Source organism: Prionailurus bengalensis, chromosome C1, assembly GCF_016509475.1.
Source record: "Prionailurus bengalensis isolate Pbe53 chromosome C1, Fcat_Pben_1.1_paternal_pri, whole genome shotgun sequence".
Lineage (NCBI taxonomy): Eukaryota > Metazoa > Chordata > Mammalia > Carnivora > Felidae > Prionailurus > Prionailurus bengalensis.
In genome coordinates this window covers 163,545,863-163,570,169 of record NC_057345.1, presented here as the reverse complement: position 1 = coordinate 163,570,169, position 24,307 = coordinate 163,545,863, and the positions used below count along the sequence as shown (strand labels likewise).

Below are 24,307 nucleotides of genomic sequence, written 5' to 3'. Positions count from 1 at the left end.
TTGCCAACATCTTCTTTGAGTAATCTGGAAAACGCAGAAGCCATCATAGAGGTCTTTTCTGTAAGTTTTCACTGTTTTCTTAAATGGGTCTCCTGAGATTGTTCTGTTCTTCATGACCTTCTGGGATCTATCTGCACAGGGCCTTGCCCAATTATGCACTCAGTAAGCACTTTTTATTAATGAATCAATATGACATTGGGGTTCTTTTCACATATTTCATAATTTTTAATATGCAAGGTCACAGCTGGGAAAACTATCTGATAGAATTTTGATTAAAATCTATCTAAAATCTTTTAGGTGCCTGGCTGGATCAGTCGGTAAATCAGGTGACTCTTGATCTTGAGGTCGTGAGTTTCAAGCCCCATGTTGGGTGCAGAGATTACTTAAAAAAACAAATCTACCCCTTTTTGGCTAATATTCAATACGGTCAGTTGTTCTTTTCTTTGTTCTGAATAATTCCATGACTAGCTTTTGTTTAAACTTCAATATTTTCAGAATAAGGTAAAGTGTGCTTGGCATTTTAAGAATAATGACTAATGACAGTTAGTTTCTAAAAGCAAGAGAGATGTAAAACTATTATTTTACATGTTTGCTATACAGAATAGTGTTTGCCCCATCAATTCTAATATGATGTTAAATATTAAATTACTTTAGACCACTGGGCATAGGTAGTCAAGTGATGTCTGATGGTTGGAAACACAGTTCAGGATCAGAAATATCATCACCATTCTTCAGGAAAATGCGGAATGATAAATTTCTATGACTGGTATGAGAAAAGCCTGAAGTAACTAATTAAGAAAAGAACACACTCACTCTGTAGAACCTATTTTTCATAAACGTTACAAGTAGGAACTAAATTTCCAAAATTCTAGGCTGAATAATTATTTCTACGGTAAAATTTTTGGTTGATCAACAAAACTAAAAGCCTACTGAATGGAAGAAGATATTTGCAAATGATATATCCAATGAAAGGTTAATATCCAAAAATATATAAAAGAATTTATACAACTTGACATCAAAAAACAATCCAATTAAAAATGGGCAAAGACATGAAGAGACATTTCTCCAAAGAAGACATACAGATGGCCAACAGACACATGAAAAGATGCTCAACAGCACTCATGATCAGGAAATTGAAATCAAAATCAAAAGAGATGTCAACTCAGACGTGTCAGAATGGCTAAAATCAAAACACAAGAAACAACAAGTGTTGGTGAGGATGTGGAGAAAAAGGAACCCTCTTGCACTGTTGGTGGGAAGGCAAACTGGTGCAGCCACTGTGGAAACAATATGGAGGTTCCATAAAAAATTAAAAACAGAGAAAAAAATTAAAAATAGAACTACCATATGATCCAGTAATCGCACTACTGGGTATTTACCCAAAGAATACGAAAACGGTAATTTGAAAGGATGTGTGTCCCTATGTTTATTACAGCATTATTTGCAATAGCCAACAAGTGTCCATTGATAGATGAATGGATAAAGAAGATGAGGTAGGGGCGCCTGGGTGGCTCAGTTGGTTAAGTGTCTGACTTTGGCTCAGGTCATGATCTCGCAGTTTATGAGTTTGAGCCCCACATTGGGCTCTGTGTTGACAGCTCAGCCTGAAGCCTGCTTCGGATTCTGTGTCTCCTCCTCTCTCTGCCCCTCCCATGCACATGCTCTGTCTCTATCTCTCAATAATAAATAAAACGTTAAAAAAAAAAGGGGTGTGTGTGTGTGTGTATACACAATGGAATATTATTCAGCCATAAGAAAATGAAATCTTGCCATTTGCAACAACATGGTTGTATCTAGAGAGTATAATGCTAAGCAAACTAAGTCAGAGAAGGACAAATACCATATGATTTCATTCATATGTGAAATTTAAGAAACAAAACAACAACAAAAAAGAAACCAAAAGACAAACTGTTAATGATAGAGAACAAACAGATCATTTTCAGAGGGGGAATGGGGGTGGGGGTGGGTGAAACAGGTGAACGGGATTAAGAGCATATTTACCTTGATGAGCACTAAGTAATATATGGAATTGTTGACTCAGTCTATTGTATACCTGAAGCAAATATAACACTGTATGTTGACTGTACTGGAATTAAAAATAAAAGTTTTTTTGGTTGAAGATTAATATATAAATTGATGTTTTCAACAAAGATCAAACAAACTAGCTTTCTCTAAAGTACTCAGCTTAAGGTTCCCGGCTAGCTCAGTCAGTAGAGCATGAGACTCTTAAAGTACTCAGTTTATTGGTTATTCCCTTGGTTTATTACATCATGGTAAATAATAAACCATACCATTGAAGGATTAACCAAAAAAAAAAAAAAAAAAGCTTAATTTCAAAAAAAACTATATTTTTTATTCCTAAGAAACACCTGAAATTTAAGAAAACCTTACATTTTCAGGGTGCCCGGTGGCTCAGTCAGTTAAGCGCCCAACTTCAGCTCAGGTCATGATCTCACGGTTCATGGGTTCAAGCCCCGCCTCAGGCTCGGGCTCTGTGCTAACAGCTCAGAGTCTGGAGCCTGCTTCGGATTCTGTCTCCCTCTCTCTCTCTCTGCTCTTCTCCTGCTCACGCTCTGTCTCTCTCACTTTCTCAAAAATAAACATTTAAAAGGAAGGAAGTCTTAAATTTTCTAAAATATACTATAAGGCATTAATTACCCACACAATTACCAAAACCCAAATACCATATTGGATTTACATAGTGAAAGTCTCCTAAACTTTCTTAATTAATTCACATATCCTTATAATAATATCAGTCTTTAGGGAGTTGTTATTCCCATTTTGAATATGCAAAAAAGCAACAGGTTGACCTGAGACTTAACAAAGGTTACCAAGTTGTACAGATAGATTGTCTAAATAATTTGCTCAACTTTACAGAGGACTGGGTACATTATTTCCATCAGCACTTCAATGTTCATTTAACAAATATTTATTGAGCCTCTAACTTGTGCCAACACAATGTTGAATACCGAGCACACAATAGTGGGGTTCCTAACCTCATAAAGCTTCTATTTTACTGTGAAAAACAGATGTGAAACATATAATTACACTTGTGATCAGGATCACATGTGGCTCTGAGAGTACGTAACAGACTTGACCTTGTGGTATGGGGAAAACTTTCCTGAGGAACTCCTGCTTCAGCAAAATTCTAAAGGATAAAAACAACTACTTACATAAAAAGGAGGACATGAAATGAATGGTGCAAGCAGAGGGCACAGCCATTGTGAAGGAGCTGGGCACATTCAAGGATTTGAAAGAGCAGTGTAGTGAGCGAAACAAGCCAAAGAAAGACAAATACGATGATTTCGCTCATATGTGGAGTTTAAGACACAAAACAGATGAACATAGGGGAAGGAGAAAAAAAGATACGGAGGCAAACCATGAAAGAGACTCTTAACTTTAGAGAACGGTGGGTTGATGGAGGGAGGTGGGTGGGGGATGGGCTAAATGATGAGTATTAAGGAGGGCACTTGCTGTGATGCGCACTGGGTGTTATATGTAAGTGATGAATCACTAAATTCTCACTAATGTTACACTGTATGTTAACTAATTTAAATAAAAATTTGAAACATTAAAAAACCCTGAAAGACCAGGGACACCTGGACGGCTCCGTCAGTTAAGCATCCAACTTAAACTCAGGTCATGATCTCATGGTTCATGGGTTCGAGTTCTGCCTTGGGCTCTCTGCTGTCGGCTCAGAGTCTGGAGCCTGTTTCAGATTCTGTGTATGTGTGTCTGCCCATACCCCACCTGTGCTCTCTCTCTCTCTCTCTCAAAAATAAATGAATAAGCTTAAAAAAAAAAAAAGCATTAGAGTAAAAGCTTTTTAAAAAGGCAATAGTGTACAAGGGTTCCTTTACACTGTCAGTGAGAATGCAAATTGATGTAGGCACTGCAAAAACAGTACAGGGGTTCCTTCAAAAGTTAAAAATAGAGGGGCACCTGGGTGGCTCAGTTAAGAGTCTGACTTTTAAGTTTGGTTCAGATCATGATCTCATGGGTTGTGAGTTCGAGCCCTCCTCATCAGGCTCTGTGCTGACAGCATGGAGTCTGCTTTGGATTCTCTCTGCCCCTCCCCTCCCCTCTCTCTGTCAAAATAAATTAAACATTTTTTTAAGTTAAAAATAGATTTGCCATATGATCCACTGATTCCACAACTGGGTATTTAACCAAAGAAAACAAAAACACTAATCCGCAAAGATATATGCACCCCTATGTTTATTGCAGCATTACTTACATAGCCTAGACGCAGAAGCAACCCAAGTGTCCGTTGATAGATGAATGGATAAAGAAACTGTGGTGCACATATACAATGGAATATTATTCAGCAATAGGAAAGAATGAAATCTTGCCATTTGCAACAACATGGATGGGCCTAGAAGGTATAACGCCAAGTGAAATAAAAAAGACAAATACCATATGATTTCACTCATGTGCAGAATTTAACAAAACAAAGGAACAACAACAACCACAAAAACCAAACAGACTTTTAAATAGAGAACGAACTGGTGGTTGCCAGAGGGGAGGTGGGGGCGGAATGGGTGAAAGAGAGAAAGGGGATTATGAAAAAAAAAAACTAGCAAAATTATAATAAGATACAGATGGGCAGATCAGCAAGATCTCATTGATAGTTCTTAAGGACTGGGACTTAATGACTTTTTAAAAGAATTTTAGATTCAACAATAAGAAAATGAACAGCCTGATTTTTAAATTGGGCAAAATATCTGAACAGGTATCTCACCAAAGAAGACATACAGAGGGCAATTAAGCATATTAAAAGACGCTCTGCAACATAAGTCATCAGGGAAATGCAAATTAAAACAATGAGATACTACTACACATCTGTAAGAATAGCCAAAATCCTGAACACTGATGATACCGAATGATAAGGATGTGGAGCAACAGAAACTCTCATTCGTTGCTGGTGGAATGCAAAATGATGGTCATTTTGGAAGATAGTATGGCAGTTTCTTACAAAACTAAACATACTCTTACCATACCATCCAGCACTCATGCTGCTGGTATTTATCCAAATGAACTGAAAACTTACGTCTACACAAAAACTGGCACATAGATGTTTATAGCAGCTTTATCATAACTGCCAAAACATGGAAGCAACTAAGGTGTCCTTCAGTAGGACCTATGGTTTTATGACTGGGTGTCCGCAATCAAAATATCCAGAATACTATTCAGCACTGAAAAGACATGAGCTCCCAAGCCATGAAAAGGCATGGAAGAATCTTAAATGCATATTACTAAGTTAAAGAGCAAATCTGAAAAGGCTATATATACTGTATGATTCCAACTATATGACATTCTAGAAAAGGCAAAACTACGGAGATAATAAAAAGGTAAGTGGCTGTCAGGGACTAGGGGGAGGGAGAGATGAATAGGTGGAGCACAGATATTTAAAGCAGTGAAACTATTCTGTATAATACTCACTAATGCATGTCATTAAACATTTGTCCAAACCCATAGAAGGTACAATGAGTGAACCCGAATGTAGACTATGGCTTTTGGGTGATAACGATATGTCAGTGTAGGTTCATCAATTGTAACAGATGTATTACTCTAGTGTGGGATGTTGATGGGGGTGGGGGGGGGGGGAGTTGGAGGTGGGACAGGACGTATGCAGGGACTCTGTACTTTCTGCTCAGTTTTGCTTTAAACCTAAAACAGCTATAAAAAAATATTTTCTTAAAAAGTTTTAGGAAGGAAATGTATTATTAGATTTACATTCCCAAGAGATCACTCTGCTGCAGTGACCCATGTGAACGGAGATAAAAAACAAAAATGGGTGTAGAACAGTTCACTGCAGTTGTCCAGGTGAGACAGTGCTAGTTGAGACTAGGGTGGGATGAAAGGAGGAAGAGAAAACATGTGAGCCCCAGAGAGAGAAATAAGATTCAAGTATGTGCCCCTGGATAAATGAACAGCCTGCTTACCCTTAGTTTCCCCATATATTAAGAGAGAGAAAGGAGGTGTATGGGGGTTGGCCAAAGGTCTTCATGATTTGGGGAGAGGCTTTCACTGAACCATATGTAAAGCAAACACATAATTAACTGAGTACTTGAGACAAATCTCTTTTCTTTTATAATGGTAGCTCTGTATTAGACAAGCAAAATCAAGCAGATTGTGGTTTTTAAATTTTTTTTTCACACTTATTTATTTTTGAGAGACAGAGAGAGACAGAGCGCGAACAGGGGAGAGGGAGATAGAGAAGGAGACACAAAATCCAAAGCAGGCTCCAGGCTCTGAGCTGTCAGCACAGAGCCCAAGGTGGGGCTCGGACCCACAAACCACGAGATCATGACCTAAATCGAAGTCGAACGCTCAACCAACTGAGCCACCCAGGCGCCCCTGAGCAGATTATGGTTTTTATGAGAGAACTAAAAAAAAGAAATTTTCTTTAATCATCCACTACTTTAGTAATAATCCTAATTACAATGATAGCAACCAATAAATACGATAATATAATAAAAAACCTAAAATAGATATTTCTAGAAACCAATAAATAATGTTGAGTTGGATTCTTCTTTTGTTTTATAGTTGCAACTTTGAGTCTTACTTGGTAATTTCTATGTAACTTTAACAAAGTTTTATAAACTTTGGGTAAATATTACTTATTAATAATGTTCATAATACATTATGCACTATAATGTTCTTCATGTTCATAATACACTAATAATTCTATTTCATTGCCACTATCTCATTCCTGTTGCTGTTTTCACTGAGTGAAGAGAAATAAAATTTGAGAAAGATTCAAGACACAGAAACAGTATCTCCTGAGGTCTTGGTTCCCTTATCCCATTTCTAATCCCCCAGACAAGCTCTTCTAAAAACATTACCGTAAAAGCCTGTAAGGGTGCATGGCTGAAAAAGTGCTTGATAATTAGAGCTAAAAGCTCACTGGTGCCAAGTCTTGACAAAAAGCATGTTTGTGTCTAATAAAAGTACATTTGCAGGATTAATACACTGTAATAAGACAATGTATAAATCTAGAAAATTTTGTTAGAGATGATTAATATTTGCTTAATGAGAAAAAACTCATTACTTGAGAAACAATATTTTCCATTACTAAAGAAAAATCTACTTTCTTGCTGTAATTGAGAAAATTATTTGAGGATAATACATAACTATACTAAATATAAATCTATTCATTATTTTAATATTTCATACTTTATGCAGAATTGAATATTTAATTATTGTAATTTTTAAAAAGGTATTATGGCTGGAAAAAAACCACATACACACACACACACACACACACACACACACACACACACATACCTGAAATAACTCCTGGCTATTCCATGATATATGTGCCTAATTCCAATGTTATTTTCTTTCTCAATATTTCAGCAAGACTATGTGTAGTTTTAATAGGCCATTAGGTAAACGCTATTAAAGAAAAATCAGATCTACTCAAACTAGGTTATATCATTTACCAAGGTGATAGATTCTGACTTTGAGGAAGACTGTTGACCATTTATATGACACTAAGAACTAATGTTTGACTTATAAATTCTAATTTCATCTTTTGCACACTGGGGAAAGAGATTAACAATTTTATCAACATCAAGAGGCTTGTTTTGAAGAATTGATTCCATTTCTTTGAATAGTTCTTTCTCCAGTTTCCTCATGTTGTCCAACATAGTTTTGGCTTTTTCCTGAACAATGAAAAAATAAAAATAAGTAAATTCACACACACATATAAGTCTAACCAAATTCCAAACCACCTCTACAGACAAGTTTTTTTTTTCATTCTGGTTTCCACTTCTAGTTTGGTTCTCCTCTCATTCTTTAGATATAGTACAGAATGAAATTCTTTAGGAAAAATCTTTGTTCTATATTGAATTAATGGATTAACTCCAATTTATCAGGTATTCTTAGTAGAAAAGAGTAAGCATAATTGCATAGGATTAGTCTATAAGCAAGAAACCTAAAAGAAAAATTTACAGGACCATTGAAATTATGATATTGTGTCTGGGGAAGGTTGCTGAAAAATGAGGCTAAGATATTTTTATGAAGGTGGATCTTCTATATTTAAAATCAATATTATCAGATTAAACAAAGGAAAAAGAACAGTAGTATTCAAGGGAAAGAACAACTAAAAAAGACATTTTCTCTATGATTCTCCCTGTTTCAAGAATCAGGGGAAAGGTCATTACTCATATAGAATAAAGGAATTTTTGGGGCGCCTGGGTGGCGCAGTCGGTTAAGCGTCCGACTTCAGCCAGGTCACGATCTCGCAGTCCGGGAGTTCGAGCCCCGCGTCGGGCTCTGGGCTGATGGCTCAGAGCCTGGAGCCTGTTTCCGATTCTGTGTCTCCCTCTCTCTCTGCCCCTTCCCCGTTCATGCTCTGTCTCTCTCTGTCCCAAAAATAAATAAACGTTGAAAAAAATAAATAAATAAAGGAATTTTTAAGTTATTGGTGAATTACCATGACCAGTTATAGGGTAGGTACTGAGAGAAAAAATATATAAGAAGAAAGTTACTAGAAAGTAAGCATAATTTTAAAAATTTGAACCATTATAGGGCAGAATTCCACAAAACAAAGATGCTTAATCTAAACATGGACTTTAAAATCAAATTGGATCAACTTTTTCTGACAAAACACTACATTACATATTAGTGAGAAAAAAATATATTTTGTCTATAAATGGTATTGAAATAATTGGTCACCTCTTGGAAAACAAAGTTAGAATCCCTACTTCATAACATACACAAAAATAAATTTCGGGGGCACCTAGGTGGCTCAGTAAGTTAAGCACCAGACTCTTGATTTCAGCTCAGATCATGATCTCAGGGTTCGTGAATTCCAGCCCCACATTGGGCTCTGCGCTGACAATGTGGAGCTTGGTATTCTCTCTCTGCCCCTCCTCCCACACGCGCTCTCTCTCTCTCTCTCTCTCTCTCTCTCTCCCCCTCTCTTAAATAAACATGAAAAAATAGAAAGAAATTTCAGAAAAATTCAAGAACTATTTTTTTCAAACACACACATACATACTAGAAGAAAATACAGAAGTTATATTTATTTTGAGATGAAGCAAGCCTCTTGAAGCATGAAATCAAGATGCCTTAAAGGAAAAGACTAACAAATGTAATTGACATAACTTAAAACTTCTGTCTGAAAAAAAAGTTAAATAAACAATAAACTGAGATAAAAAATTGCAATATAACAAAGACTCAAAATCCATATAGTTTTGCCTCTCTGAGGCAAAAGACAAAAACAACCAAGCAACAACTGAAAAACAGGCTAAGGAAAAGAACAGGCAAGTCATTTAAGAGGAAATACTAATGGCTAATAAACATCTGAGAAGCTTTTCAACCTCATTAGTAATCAAGAAACGTACATTAAAACTACCAGTAGCACTGACTCTCCCTAAGTCATAAAAATAGACTAGAACCAGAGAAAGACAAATACCACATGATTCTGCATAATATATATGGAATCTAAAAAACAAAACAAATGACAAAAAGCAGCATTAGACCCATAAATACAGAGAACAAAGAAATTGATGGTTGCCAGATGACAGGGGGTGAGGAGGTAGACAATATGAGTGAGGAGAAGAGGAAGATATAGGTGTCCAGTTATGGAATGAATGCCATGGGGATAAAAGGCACATAAGGAATATAGTTAATGGTATTGTAATAGCATCGTATGGTGACAGATGGCAGCTACACGTGGGGTGAGCACAGCATAATGTATAGATTTGTCCAATCACTATATTGTACACCTAAAACTAATGTTAACATTTTGTGTCAATTATACTTCAGTAAAAAAAAAAAAAAAAGTAGACTAGAATCCAGCTCTTTGACACTTCTTCCTTCAGGTTCTATGGTTTCTCCATTACTTTCTGTTGTCAATCAACATTTAATGGCTATTAAATAAAGCCTAAAATACTAACAGCTTTTAAATTTTAATTTCAATATTACTTAGAAAAATGTCAATCAGCATTTTAATTTAACAAGCATTTAATAATACGTCTACAAAACCAACCTTCCAGAAACAGTATTGAGGGGAAAGGAAGCTGACAATGCTGAGAACTAAGTAAGCGATTAGTGGCAGTGTGGAGGCTGCTCAGGGAGAAGTGAGGGAAAAATCCCTCCAGAGCAGACATATCTCTTGAAACATATCACTGAGGAACTTGAGCAAAGGCAAGAAGGATCAGGGGGCTCATTTGTCCCAGTACTGTGCTCAGTCAGGAGTGTAAGCCAAGCCCACACAGTGGATGACACCACTGGCCGGTAGACTGGGCTCTCATCAGCGTACTTAATGCCCCTAGAACAACTTGCCTGCCTCTCATTCCATGCCACCGGCTACCTACAAAAAGTGTTTACACTGTAAGTTACAAGTGAAAACAAAGTAGTCCAAGATAAAGCAAGTGTCAAGAATCCACAGCAAACAGGAGGTCTAGACAGAGTTCTCTGCTTTAAGTGTAAGCAAAGCGGGTGAGGGAATGGCAACCGTGCAAACATACTACAGACAAAAGTAAATAAATAATTACCTGGAAGACAACTGATACATTGCATTTTATGTAGAAAGAATGTAAATGTATATATCTCGAGGAAGTAAAAGGAATGATAGCAATAGAAATCGGGAGCCGGTACAAACAGGTGTGGAAAGGTACAAGATGGCCAATCTTTTCCTCCCTGGAGGGAATTAGTTGATGGTTCTGTAAAAAACCTCCAGCTAGCTCTTCCATTTCCTTCTAATCTATATTTTATCTCTGGGGCAGAGAGGGAAGAAAGTTGAAGAGGTATGGATATTAGAAAATTATCTGTCAATCTGTCTGTCTGCCCAAAAATATATCTGCTTATTTCTAGAGATGAGATTTTGGATGATGTTCATCTTCTATACTGCTTACATTTAAAAAGAATAAGCACTTACCATTTTTTAAAAAAGACTCCAATTCATCATTATTATTAAGTCTAAGGAGTGTTAAGCATTTCCAATAAAAATTAATCTGAGGCTATCTGATAAAGAACATTTTGTATGTAAGAGATGTTAACTGCCCTCCAGTAGCTCTGTAATTTTTGGTGTGAGATATAAACTAAGCAAGCTACTTAAACTCTCTAAGTCTCAGTAAATGGAGATTCCTTATCAGTGAAATGGAGATAACAATAGTATTTACCTCATAAAGTGGTTTGAAGATTAAATAAAATATTCTATTTTGTGTAATGATACGATAAAGTGCCCAATAAATGTTAGGTATTGTTATTATGTCTAATATACTAAATTTCTCTAAGAGATTCATAGTGCATTCTTAACCATTATTTTAAATCTTTGGTTTGAGCTCTACTATAATTGAAACATCTAAACTATTTTATTTTTATTTTATTTTTAAAAGCTTTTATTTTTTTAAATGTTTGTTTATTTTTGAGAGAGAGAGAGAGAGAGTTTAAACTATTTTTAAACCTATTTTTACATGAAGCAAGGAAAGAAAGGTGAAGTTCCAAAGTTCAAAATGTGGACTGAATAACACTTTAAACTGTTCTTAATGATAAAACAGAGAATATAATTTAATCATACCTCCTTTTTGTCTATTACTTCCAATGCCTGTTGATGTTCTTGATAGAGTGGGTGTCTTCTGTCAGGCTTAAACTGAAAACGTGGTTTCTTTTTAACTGGGTCTTCAAGATCAAATGTTGGTGAACTGGTATCCAATAGTTGTGAAACATTTGGCACAAATATGAAAGGCTTAAAAACAGATCTAGAAGAAAAAGTCATAGAGTTGGCTTGTGGGGATAGTGGGGATAGGAAAATATTTAGCATTATGCTAAATCTTCTAAGATTCCCTCTAGTTAGAAGGGCCTGGCACAGAAACAGTGTCCAGTGAAATTATAGTCCATAGTTTTCTACTGAAAACTCCATAGTTGAAGGGTAAGAACAATCCTCAATGTTACAGATTGAGGATTAGGATCTGGAATGAAATCACAGTAGCAGTATTAATAAAGTGTCCTCAAGTCTCACTCCATCTTCTTGAAATGATCTTTAATAACATGAAAGACTGTAACACTGAGAGAATATAAGATCATTTCTCAATGTAATGTGCATTAAGTTCTATGAGAGACACTAATGACTTAAGACAATTTTAACATATCTAAAATCCAATTTTAGATATAACTTCAACTACTGATAGTTTAAGTTTTACAGGCATATATTTTCTAGATATGAGCGGATAAGTAACCATCTAAATCCAGCACAACTACATCATTTAATCTTCTTAGTATTCTTAACCATCTAATATTATAATACTGAAATCTGCAAAAGAAAACCATCTACTTTCTTTTCTTGACAATTTTAAATGTATTTGGCCAAAGAGAGTAAGGATTACTGCAGACAAGAAACTATTAACATTTTTGTCCTAAAAAGTGAGAATAGTTATGGCAGGAATGCACATATGTAAATGGAAGCCTACAACCCGAACAGAAAATAGATCCAAAAATTATTGTCATATTTGTGTAAGAAAAAGTTAGCCTGGCAAAATCACCAACAGACTGATGACTATCCTAGCCCCTGACCCCTTGTTGGTTTACAGTATTTTGTGACTTTACCTCTCAGGATCAGGAGTCCCTGTAAAGAAGTGAATGCAAGGAAGGTTGGAGTCTTGAGGTAAAATAGAAACCATGCTTGCAGTGGTCAGGAATTCTCCCTCCATATTAATGCCACTTGGTTTATCTCGGAGAATTTCCATCATTGTTTCAAAAGTTATATTTCCTAGGAAAATCATTTTAAAAATCATCAAATACATATGAATTTGCAGGTTGACATGCTGCAATCATGAACTGCTTTCTCTGTTGATAATATATAACATGACACATTGGGATAAATTAGATATTGGGATAGGGATAAATTAGAGATTGACTACGAACAAACCTTGTATCATAACTATTAGTCTCATTCCACTATCATAAGGAAGATTTCTTAAAAAATATAAAACACACTAAATCTCAAAACCATTACTATCAGGTAAAATCTGTAACTTCCTAAGAAGGAATCAAAAATGCAAAATACACTCAATCTCGTTGCCCTTACAAAAATTTTTAAGGTGTATTTAGTTAGCAGTGAACTGACAATATCAGTAACTATCATCTGAGCCTATCCATTCTGGGAACCAAATATTAAAAGAATACAGTGCTTGGTTTCCAGTATTATACAAGGCGTTCTTTATAAAATAAAATACTCCTTTTCCTGTAATTTCTGTGGCTGATATTAATACTCTTATCTGAAAGTGTGAATTGTAACCTGAGTGGGAATGAAGGAAACAAAACACATTATTAGTTAGTGGGATTTTAATGACCATAAATCTGCTGGACTACTTAAAATATTTAAATGTCCATTGTGTGTGATAAGACAGATGGCATTATATTTTGTTTTCTGCTTTCATATGTAAAGTTTGATATTTTAAGGAGTTTTTTATTTTAGAAAAAGAAACTATTTTATCTCTTTAGCCAACACAACATGACCATGGTTACAGAGCCTCAGAATTCCATATTTGCAAGGCATTTCCACCAAAAAATTTAAAAAGCCATCGTGCCTTCGGACATCTCTGCTCCTTGCTATACATATCCATGCTCAAAGATGTGGTTCAGGATCTAACTACCTCATGAAAGATGAAGAATCTTACCCCCTTACACAATGCAGTCCTCCAAAACGTAGCCCAGATATCTTCTACTCACATGTCATAATTCTCTTCCCTAAAATTTGACTCTCAATTCCCCCTGAATCAAATTAAAACTCCTTCATTTTAAAAAAGTATTTATGTTTAGAGAAAGAGAGAGAGCACAAGCTTGGGAGGTGCAGAGAGAGAGGGAGAGAGAGGATCCCAAGCAGATGAATGGTGAGATCATGACCTGGGCAAATCAAGAGTCAGACGCTTAACAGATTAAGCCACCCAGGTGCCCCCAAACTCCTTCAAATTAAAATTTACCATTAAGATGAACTGAAATAAGCTTTTCCTTTCATATAAGCATTCTTGATTTTTTGCACGTATAGCTTCTATCCCTGCCATTAGATTATAAATTCTCTAAAGACAAAAATGAGATTTTTCTCTATTTAGTTCTCATTCCTCCAACAAATACTTATTGAGCATCTACTAAATGCCAGGCACTGTCCTAGGAAATAGAGAGATAGACAGACAGATTGATATTGATGTACTTTGACACAGATATGTAGCTCTGTGAATGTAAAGAAGTGAAAGTTCCCTTATCCAGTTTCAGTTGGAGGTAACCACAGTTAACAATTCAAAAAGGATCTTTCAGGAAGACTTTCAGAATAGGTTTAAAAGCTTTCAAACAGGAAATTCTCATTATCAAAAGAAAAGTGGTACAAGAAAATAGCCATTTAAAGCAACACATCTAAGTGCTTGCTTCGGCAGCACATATACTAAAATTGGAATGATACAGAGATTAGCATGGCCCCTGAGCAAGGATGCCATGCAAATTTGTGAAGTGTTCCATATTTTTTTTTCTTATTGTTTGATACAGAAAGAGAACATTTTATTTTTATTTCCCGTTAAAAATTTTTAAAAATTTTTTGCTATAGTTTTTATTTTTTGTAATTTTTAAAATTCTACTTTACTTTCCTCATTTCATTTTATTCTATTTTGTTGTATACATTTTTAAATTTTTTTAACACTTCTTACTTTTTTTCTTTTCTTTCCCTTTTTTCTCTATTCTATCAAGCTTCTTTCAAAAACCAGGCCAAAACGCACCTAGGATCTAGCTTCCTTTATTTGACTTTTTGTGTTGCTTTTAATTTTTTAATTTTAATTTTTTTATTAATTATTTTCTTCCTCAAAAATGACAAAATGAAGGATTCGCTCCAAAAGAAAGAACAGGAAGAAATGACAGTCAGGGACTTACTCAACACAGATATAAGCAAGATGTCTGAACCAGAATTTAGAATCATGATAATAGGAATACTAGCTGGGGTTGAAAAAAGCATAGAAGACACCAGAGAATCCCTTTCTGCGGAGACAAAAGAAGTAAAATACATTTGAGATTGCATCTCAGTTGTATGCCACGGCGGCAAGGATGGATGAAGCAGATCAGCAATATAGAAGACAAAATTATGAAGAATAATGAAGCAGAAAAAAGAGGGAAACTAAGGCAAAAGAGCATGATACAAAAATTAGAGTACTCAGTGACTTATTAAAAAGGAATAACATCTGAATCATAGAAGTCCCAGAAGATGAAGAGAGAGAAAAAGGAGTAGACAGTTTATGTGAGCAAACCACAGCAGAAAATTTTCCTTACCTGGGGAAAGACACAGACATCAAAATCCAAGAAGCACAGAGAACTCCCATTAGATTCAACAAAAACAGACCATCAACGAGGAATATCATAGTCAAATTCACAAAATACACAGACAAGTAAAGATTATGAAAGCAACAAGGGAAAAAAAAGTCTTTAATCTATAAGGGAAGACAGATCAGAGAGCTTATGGAAGAAATTGAAGAAGATACAAAAGAATGGAAAACTATTCCATGCTTATGGATTAGAAGAATAAGTATTGTTAAAACGTTGACACTACCCAAAGCAATCTACATATTCAATGCAATCCCTATCAAAATCACACCAGCCTTCTTCACAGAGCTAGAACAAACAACCCTAAAATTTGTATGGAACCAGGAAAGACTCCAAACAGGCAAAGCAATCCTGAAAGTGAAAAGCAAAGCTGGAGGCATCACAATTCTGGACTTCAAGCTATATTACAAACCTGTAATCATCAAGATAGTATGGTACTGGCACAAAAACAGACACTCAGATCAATGGAACAGAATAGAGAACCCAGAAATGGACCCACAAACGTATGGCCAACTAATATTTGACAAAGCAGGAAAGAATATCCAATGGAATAGACAGCCTCTTTAGCAAATGGTGTTGGGAAACCAGAACATCAACATGCAGAAGAATGAACCTGGACCACTTTCTTACACCATACAAAAAGTAAACTAAAATGGATGAAAGACCTAAGTGTAAGACAGGAAGACATCAAAATCCTAGAGGAGAAAGCAGGCAAAAACCTCTTTGACCTTGACCGCAGCAACTTCTTACTCAACACGTCTCTGGAGGCAAGGGAAACAAAAGCAAAAATGAACTACTGGGACCTCATCAAAATAAAAAGCTTCTGCACAGCGAAGGAAGCAATCAGCAAAACCAAAAGGCATAAACAGAATGGGAGAAGATATTTGCAAATGACATATCAGATAAAGGGTTACTATCCAAAATCGATACAGAACTTATCAAACTCAATACCCAAAAAACAAGTCATCCAGTGAAGAAATGGGCAAAAGACACGAATAGACACTTCTCCAAAGAAGACATCCAGATGGCCAACTGACACAGAATGGCTAACATTAACAACTCAGGCAACAACAGATGTTGGTAAGGATGCAGAGAAAGAAATCTCTTCTGCGCTGCTGGTGGGAATGCAAACTGGTGCAGCCGCTCTGGAAAACAGTACAGAGGTTCCTCAAAAATTAAAAACAGAACCAGCCCATGATCCAGCAATTGAACTACTAGATATTTATTCAAAGGATATAGGAATGCTGTTTTGAAGGGGCACATGCACCCCAATGTTTATAGCAGTGCTATCAACAATAGCCAAATATGGAAAGAGCCCAAATGTCCATCAACTGATAAATGGATAAAGAAGATGTGTTATTTACACACACACACACACACACACACACACACACACACACTAGAATATTACTCCTACCATCCATCACAGCTTTCTGCAATCTTTGGTTCACTGGCTAGCTGGTGTATGACTAAAATGAGGTCTTTTTTTTAGAAAGTCTCTCCCCAATTTTCCTCTATGACCTCCTAGTTTTATATGCTTGGAAAAAATTTATATTTCTAAAAGTATAATTCTACTAGAAAAAGGAAGTAGGACCACTGATACACAATTACATACTCGAAAAGCCAAAGAGGATGGAATTGAAGGATTTTTTTTTAAGTTTATTTATTTTTGAGAGAGAAGGAGGGAGAGAGAGAATCCCAAGCAGGTTCTGTGCAGAGTCTGATGCAGGGCTTAATCTCACGAACCCTGAGATCACAACCTGAGCCGAAATCAACAGTTGATACTTAACCGACTGAGCCACCCAGGTGCCCCCCTAGAGGACAGATTTTAAAATTACCAATTCAATAGAGTGTCAGTGAGGTGTTCCTTTAAATAAATGAAAACACTCAACAATTTTTATAGATAAAAAACAACTACTTAGCAAATATAATAGAAAAATATTCCATTCACATTACCAGCCAAAAATATAAAATATTGAGAAAAAACTTAAAATTTTGTCCATTGCATCTCATGCTCCCACCTTAACAAACTAGGAAAAGAGAAAAATAAGCCCAAACCAAGCAGAAGGAAATAATAAAGATAAGAGCAGATGTCAATGAAACTGAAAGAAGAAAAAAACAATAAAGGAAAGTCAACAGAACAAAAATCTGGTTCTTTGAAAAAAATCAATACAATTGACAAACCTCTAGCTACACTGACAGAAAAAGAGAGAAGACAAAAATTACAAAATTACCAATATCAGGAATGAAACAGGGATATCATGACAGACCCTGCAGACATTAAAAGCGAAAGGGAATACTATGAGCGACTCTATGCACATAAATTAACAACTTGGAAGAAATGGACCAATTATTTGAAAAGCACATATTACCTAAACTCACTCAGTATTAAACAGATTATTTGAATATCCCTATAACTATTAAAGAAATTGACTTTGTAGTTTAAAAACCCACAGAAAAGAAATACCCAGGCCCAGATAGTTTCCCTGGAGAATTCTATCAAATATTTAAGGAAGAATTGACAGCACTCTACACTGTCTCTTACACAAAATAAAAAAGGAGGGAACACTTCCTGATTCACTGTTAGGCTGATGTCAAAACCAAACAAAGGCAGTACAGAACAAAACAAACAAGACAGACCAATATCTCTCATAAATATAGATGCAAGAACCCATAACAAAATATTAGCAAACAGAACCCAGCAATACATAAAAAGAATTATATACCACAACCAAACTGGGTTTATTCCAAGGATACAAGGCTGGTTCAATATGTGAAGATCAATGTAACTTACCATATTAACAGGCTGAAGAAGAAAGAGAATCATATCAACTGACACACAAAAAAATAATAAACTTCAACATCTATTCATTACAAAACCTCTCAGCAAACAAGAAATGGAGAGAAACTTCCTTAACATGATAAAGTTAAGCATCTACAAAAAGCTATAGCTAACACTACACTTAATGATAAAAAAAACTGGGGCACCAGGGTGGCTCAGTCGGTTAAGCATCCGACTTCAGCTCAGGTCATGATCTTGTGGTCCGTGGGTTCGAGCCCCAGTCGGGCTCTGCACTGACAGCTCAAAGCCTGGAGTCTGCTTCAGATTCTCTCTCTCTCTCTAGTCCTCCCCCAGTCACACTCTGTCTCTTTCTCTCAAAAATAAATACTAAACATTAAAAAAATGATAAAAAGACTAAATGCTTTCCCCCTAAGACTGGGAATAAAGCAAGGAAGTCAGCTCTTACCATTCTTATTCAATATAATCCTGGAAGGTCTAGCCAGAACTATAAGGCAATAAAAAGACACAAAAAGTATATTGATTGGAAAGGAAGAACTAAAACTGTCCCTATTTGCAGATGATATGATAGTCTACATAGAAAATCCCAAGGAATCCACCCAAAGGAGAATCTGCCCAACAACAACAACAACAAAAACCAAAAGCTCCTAGAACTAACAATTTCAATGAGGAAAGTCACAGAACACAAGATCAACATACAATAAAATAATAACAATTTGAAATTTTGAAAAAATGTTCTAATTAGAGAACAATTTATTTAGGCTCTATAGAAGGGAACTAGAGAACTGTTTTCTTGTTTAGGTTAAGATTGCAAATACTATAGGTCCTGCTTCCCTTCTACAATCCATCCTAAAGAAACAATTTTGGGGGTGCCTCAGTGGCTCAGTCCATTAAGCGTCCGACCTCTGCTCAGACCATGATCTCACAGTCTGTGAGCTCGAGCCCCACATCAGGCTCTGTTCTGACAGCTCAGAGCCTGGAGCCTGCTTCTGGGTTCTGTCTCTTTCTCTCTCTGTCTCTCTGCCCCTCCCCTGCTCATGCTCTGTCTCTCTCTCTCTCTCTCTCAAAAATAAATAAACATTTAAAAAATTTTTTTAAAAAAAGAAACAATTTTGAAATGCAGACAAAACTTAATAAACCAAGATGTACACTGCAACATGGTAAAGACTAGAAAATGACCAAATAGCAAAAAATACTATCTGTTACTTGCCTGTGTCCTACCTTCCACTAGTTATTATGTTCCAGAAGGTCACAGACCATATCAATCATATCTGCTGCTATGTGATCTCAAGTCTAGCATAGAACAAGTTTTCACAAAAGATTTAACAACAAAAAAACTCAATATGGAAAACCTGGATAAAACTACACAAGTCTTAGAAACACAAAAGAAAATTTCAATAAATGGACAGCCATATCTTGTTCTTGAATAGGAAGGCAATATATATTAGATGTCGATCCTCCCCTAAAATAATCTATAGTTTTGATTCAATTCCAGTCAAACCTCAAAGAATGTTTTGGGAGGAGAAGCTGAATAAAATTATTGTAAAATTTATCTGGAAAATGATCAATCAAGGATTGTCAGGAACATTTTGAAAGAGCATAGTAGTGAAGATATCCTTGTCCTACCACATAAAAAGAAAAAAACAGTATTGCAAATTCCCTCATTTTGTTCTTTGTTCATACAACAAGTATTGAGTACTTACTGTGTGTACTTACACTGTTTTAAACAAAACTGGACAAATACAGTAATCTAATTTACACATGGGTTTACTTAGGAATTAATTTGATCAAGTTGGTTGACATTTCAAATCAGTAGAGAAAGATAATCCATTTAATCATTAGTACTGGGATCACTGGATAATCATTTGAGTGGTGAGGAAAACGGTAGAATCCTAATTCATACTTTATTTTAGAATGATTCTAGAATCATCATAATTTAAATTTGCAAAATAAAGTTATAAATATAAGATGTAGATAATCATTTCTGGGGGCACCTGGGTGGCTCAGTCAGTTAAGCGTCTGGCTCTTGATTTCGGTTTGGTCCGTGAGATCAAGCTCTGTGTTCGCACAGAGCCCGCTTGGGATTCTCTCTCCCATTCTCTCTGCCCCTCCCCTCTCTCACACACTCTCACACACTCACTCTCTCAAAATTAAATAAACTTAAAAAAAAGATAACCATTTACGGTATAGTAAAAACGACCTCTCTCAAAGGACATCAATGCTAGAAACCATTAAGAAAAATTCCATATCGGGGCACCTGGGTGGCTCAGTCGGTTGAGCGTCCGCCTTCGGCTCAGGTCATGATCTCGCGGTCCGTGAGTTCGAGCCCCACGTTGGGCTCTGTGCTGACAGCTCAGAGCCTGGAGCCTGTTTCAGATTCTGTGTCTCCCTCTCTCTCTGACCCTCCCCCATTCATGTTCTATCTCTCCCTGTCTCAAAAATAAACGTTAAAAAAAAAAATTAAAACAGAAAAAAAAGAAAAATTCCATATAGTGCAGTGTCTGAGAGACTCAGTCTCCCTCTCCCTCTCCCCTGCTCATGCTCTGTTTCTCTCTGTCTCAAAAATAAATAAACGTTAAAAAATGCTTTAAAAAAAGAAAAATTCCATGTAGGACAAAATCAACCCTTATATTTTTAGTTTTCTATTTATGCCAGCTATTTTTCCTTTTTTCTCCTTCCTTGCCCTCTTGAATTTTTCAAGTGTTTATTATTTTACTTCTCCCCTGTTGATTATACATTCTTTTATCATTTTGTTAGTTTCTCTTGACTTATTACAGTCTGCCTTAAATTAATTATCCATTAACCCAAGGACCTTACAACACTTTAACTCCAGTTACTGCCTCCGGTCTTTTGTGCTATGCTCAGACATTTAATTCTAGTGTTTGTCTGAGTCTTCTGAGAAGCAGATGCCATGACATATGGTTAAATGTACAAGGACTTTATTAGGGAAAATGACTATGAGGGAAAACGCCTGTGAGAGAAAATGAGGAGGAAGCTAGATTATGATGGAAGTCTCAACCTGGGTTTGGAAAGTTGAGAGGGAAGAAAAGTTGAGTTGGAAGTGTCCTAGAATGCCACACCATCTAAGAAAACCTTTGCAAGCCTATCAGGGGTTCCTTGACCCAAAGTCGGCCATTGGAGGATTCCCATGATCCCAGGAATTCCTTAGTCTCCCTGCCTCTTTCAGTCATTGGCAAGGAGCAGCCTGTGGGAAGCATAGTCTCAATACTACACAAAATCCATGCACGACATATTTTGAACACTGCAGCTATGGCCACTGGTCATAAAATTATCATTTTAAATACTCAATATTCATTTAGTTTTACCCACTTATTTCCTGTTTTTGTTGCTCTTCATTCACTCCTGCTTACCTTGCTGATATCCGAGATCATTTTTCCTGCCTGAAGAATGACTCTTACTATTTTAGTGCCAATTGGCTACTGACAAATTTTGTTTTATTTCAACTTCATTTTTGGAGGAGATTTTCGTATTGAGTTCTAAATGACTAGTCATTATTTGTCTTCATCACTTTAAAGGTGTCCTTTACAGTCTTCTGGATTCTTTCCCATCTAGTAAAAAGTTAATCGGTCAGTCCCATATTTGCTCCTTTGAAGATAATATGTATCTTTTCTCTCACTGCTTTTAAGATTTTCTCTCTGTTGGTTGTTGTTTGGTTGGGCTTTTTCCTTTAGAAATCTTACTATGAGGGGCGCCTGGGTGGCGCAGTCGGTTGGGCATCCGACTTCAGCCAGGTCACGATCTCACGGTCCGGGAGTTCGAGCCCCGCATCGGGCTCTGGGCTGATGGCTCGGAGCCTGGAGCCTGTTTCCGATTCTGTGTCTCCCTCTCTCTCTGCCCCTCCCCCGTTCATGCTCTGTCTCTCTCTGTCCCAAAAATAAATAAACGTTGAAAAAAAAAATTAAAAAAAAAGAAATCTTACTATGATGTGCCCAGGTATGGTTTCTTTTCATTTATTCTTGTGGTGTATAGAGCTTGAAGCTGTGGATTAATGACTTTTATTAGTTTTGGGAAATTCTTGGCCAGTATCTCATCAAATATTGCTTTTGCCCCTCCATATTCTCTCTGTCCTTTCCTGCTGAGACTCCAATTACATATGTGTGAGACCTTTTCACTGAGTCTGAGATGGCTCTCACACTCTTTTTTTTTTTTTAATGTTTATTTATTTTTTTGAGACAGAGAGAGACACAGCATGAGCAGGGAAGGGGCAGAGAGAGAGGGAGACACAGAATGTGAAGCAGGCTCCGAGCTGTCAGCACAGAGCCCGACGCGGGGCTCGAACTCACGAACTGTGAGATCGTGACCTGAGCCGAAGTCGGACACTTAACCGACTGAGCCACCCAGGCGCCCCTCTCACACTCTTATGTATATTTTCTAAACTTTTATCTCTCTGCTTCAATCAGGAGAGTTTCTACTGATCTTCCAGTTAATAATTTATTTTGCTAAGTCTAATCTGTTATTAAACCAATCCATTGAATTCTTAATTGCAGTAATTAGAATGCTATAGTTCTATTATTTCCACTTGATTCTATTTATAGATTCCAGTTCTCTGATGAAATTCTCCATCTCTTCATCTAATTTTCTTGAACATATAAAACATGCTAATTTAAGTCGGTGTCTGATAAAGCTATGTGGGGAAATACGTTCAAGAATTCCATATATGGGGCGCCTGGGTGGCGCAGTCGGTTAAGCGTCCGACTTCAGCCAGGTCACGATCTCGCGGTCCGTGAGTTCGAGCCCCGCGTCGGGCTCTGGGCTGATGGCTCAGAGCCTGGAGCCTGTTTCCGATTCTGTGTCTCCCTCTCTCTCTGCCCCTTGCCCGTTCATGCTCTGTCTCTCTCTGTCCCAAAAATAAATAAACATTGAAAAAAAAAATTAAAAAAAAAAAAAAGAATTCCATATATTTACATAAATGGATTAGAAAAAAGTTTAGGGTGGAAAGCTGCCACCATGGGGCGAAAGCGCCCAAGGTTAGCTAGCGAGATTATTGTAATGGGATCACGCGTAACTTGTTATATCACCTGCAGGAAATTACTTTCCATCTGGCGCCAATATACTATTGTGCTTTGATCACAAACTCCACTCGCCCCCCCCCCCCAGACCCTTTGCTTCTTCCACACACAAGTTAACAATTACTATCTGATTGTTCTCTTCATGTTCACCACGTGTGTAAGATCTTGTTTTCTTCACATCACCCTGTGTGTAAGATCTTGAGAGCTCAATAAATACGCACACAAAAGCTTTGTTTGGGGCTCTTGTCTCCTCCCAGACACTAGTCTCTCTCGTATTCAATTCTATGTCTGCTCTCTTGCTGCACAGGAGAGAACTCCAGACTCCTAGTCTGTGACAAAGCTAGTTTGTGGATACCAATGGGTTAGTTTCTATTGTCTGCTTTCTCTTGGTTTTTGGTCATTTAGTCTTATTACCTGGCATGTCTGATAATTTTTTACCCAATGTTGGAAACTATGAATGAAAATTTGTAGAAGCTCTTCATATTTTCAACAGAGGATTTAATTTTCTTCTGGTAAACACACAGAATATAGGTACATTACCTACTGATCCAGTTGTGACTGGCCTGGTCCCTGTTTCTTCTTTCTCTTAAGTGTAGTTTTTCTGGGCTGAAAGGCTGGGGTGTTTCCCAGGCCTCTTCTTGATTGGCAATCAAATTTAAGTTTTGTCCCTAAAGCCATGTGAGAGTCCCACATCTCTACTTAGCTTTTTAAGCAGTTAGCAACTACTCTGGTCTTGATTTCTCAGTGTCTCATCCTACATATGTGCCGCTTAGAAGTCAATGATTGCTTTAAGGAGAAATTGTGACAAGAAGGTCAGGTGCTTCTCAGAGTGTAGATAGTCTTTTCTTAATCTGTTGAACCAAGACCCTCATGTCCTAACTGTTACGGGCATTCACCTATGCCTTCATACAGTGGCTTTTATTCCTCCAGCTTTTTTGTTTTATTCCTCCAGATTTTATAGGTATTCTTAGGGGGAGGTTAGTCTAACACTAGTTACTCCTTAATAACCAGAAGCAGAAGTCCAGCTCTGTGCTTTTAACCCTCCACTGTTGTGCCTCCCACCAGTCTCTTTTTACCCTCACGTAGTATCAATTTCTCAATAACAGTAATGAACATGATAGACCCATATTGGAACAAGTACAGTTACAATAAAAACCCATAA

At 36.7% G+C, this 24,307-nt stretch overlaps 1 protein-coding gene and 1 non-coding gene across 4 annotated transcripts in view; one reads left to right on the top strand and one right to left on the bottom strand.

Moving 5' to 3' along the window:
- Nucleotides 1-7,405: 7,405 nt before the first annotated feature.
- The window catches only part of SCRN3 (secernin 3), a 32,617-nt gene continuing 15,715 nt past the window's right edge, over nt 7,406-24,307 (bottom strand). For 2 of the 3 annotated variants that reach the window (XM_043577079.1, XM_043577081.1), the window contains 4 exons: nt 18,564-18,602; nt 12,562-12,724; nt 11,537-11,717; nt 7,406-7,670 (listed from right to left, as the gene is read on the bottom strand). In XM_043577079.1, coding sequence (XP_043433014.1) covers nt 7,500-7,670; nt 11,537-11,717; nt 12,562-12,724; nt 18,564-18,602 — 554 coding nt within the window. In that variant the 3' untranslated portion in view covers nt 7,406-7,499. The remainder of the gene's footprint in view (nt 7,671-11,536; nt 11,718-12,561; nt 12,725-18,563; nt 18,603-24,307) is intronic. The other variant, XM_043577080.1, reaches the window with a different exon arrangement.
- Nucleotides 14,369-14,472, top strand: LOC122482236. The gene has a single exon (XR_006297043.1). It is a non-coding gene; the product is annotated as a U6 spliceosomal RNA (small nuclear RNA).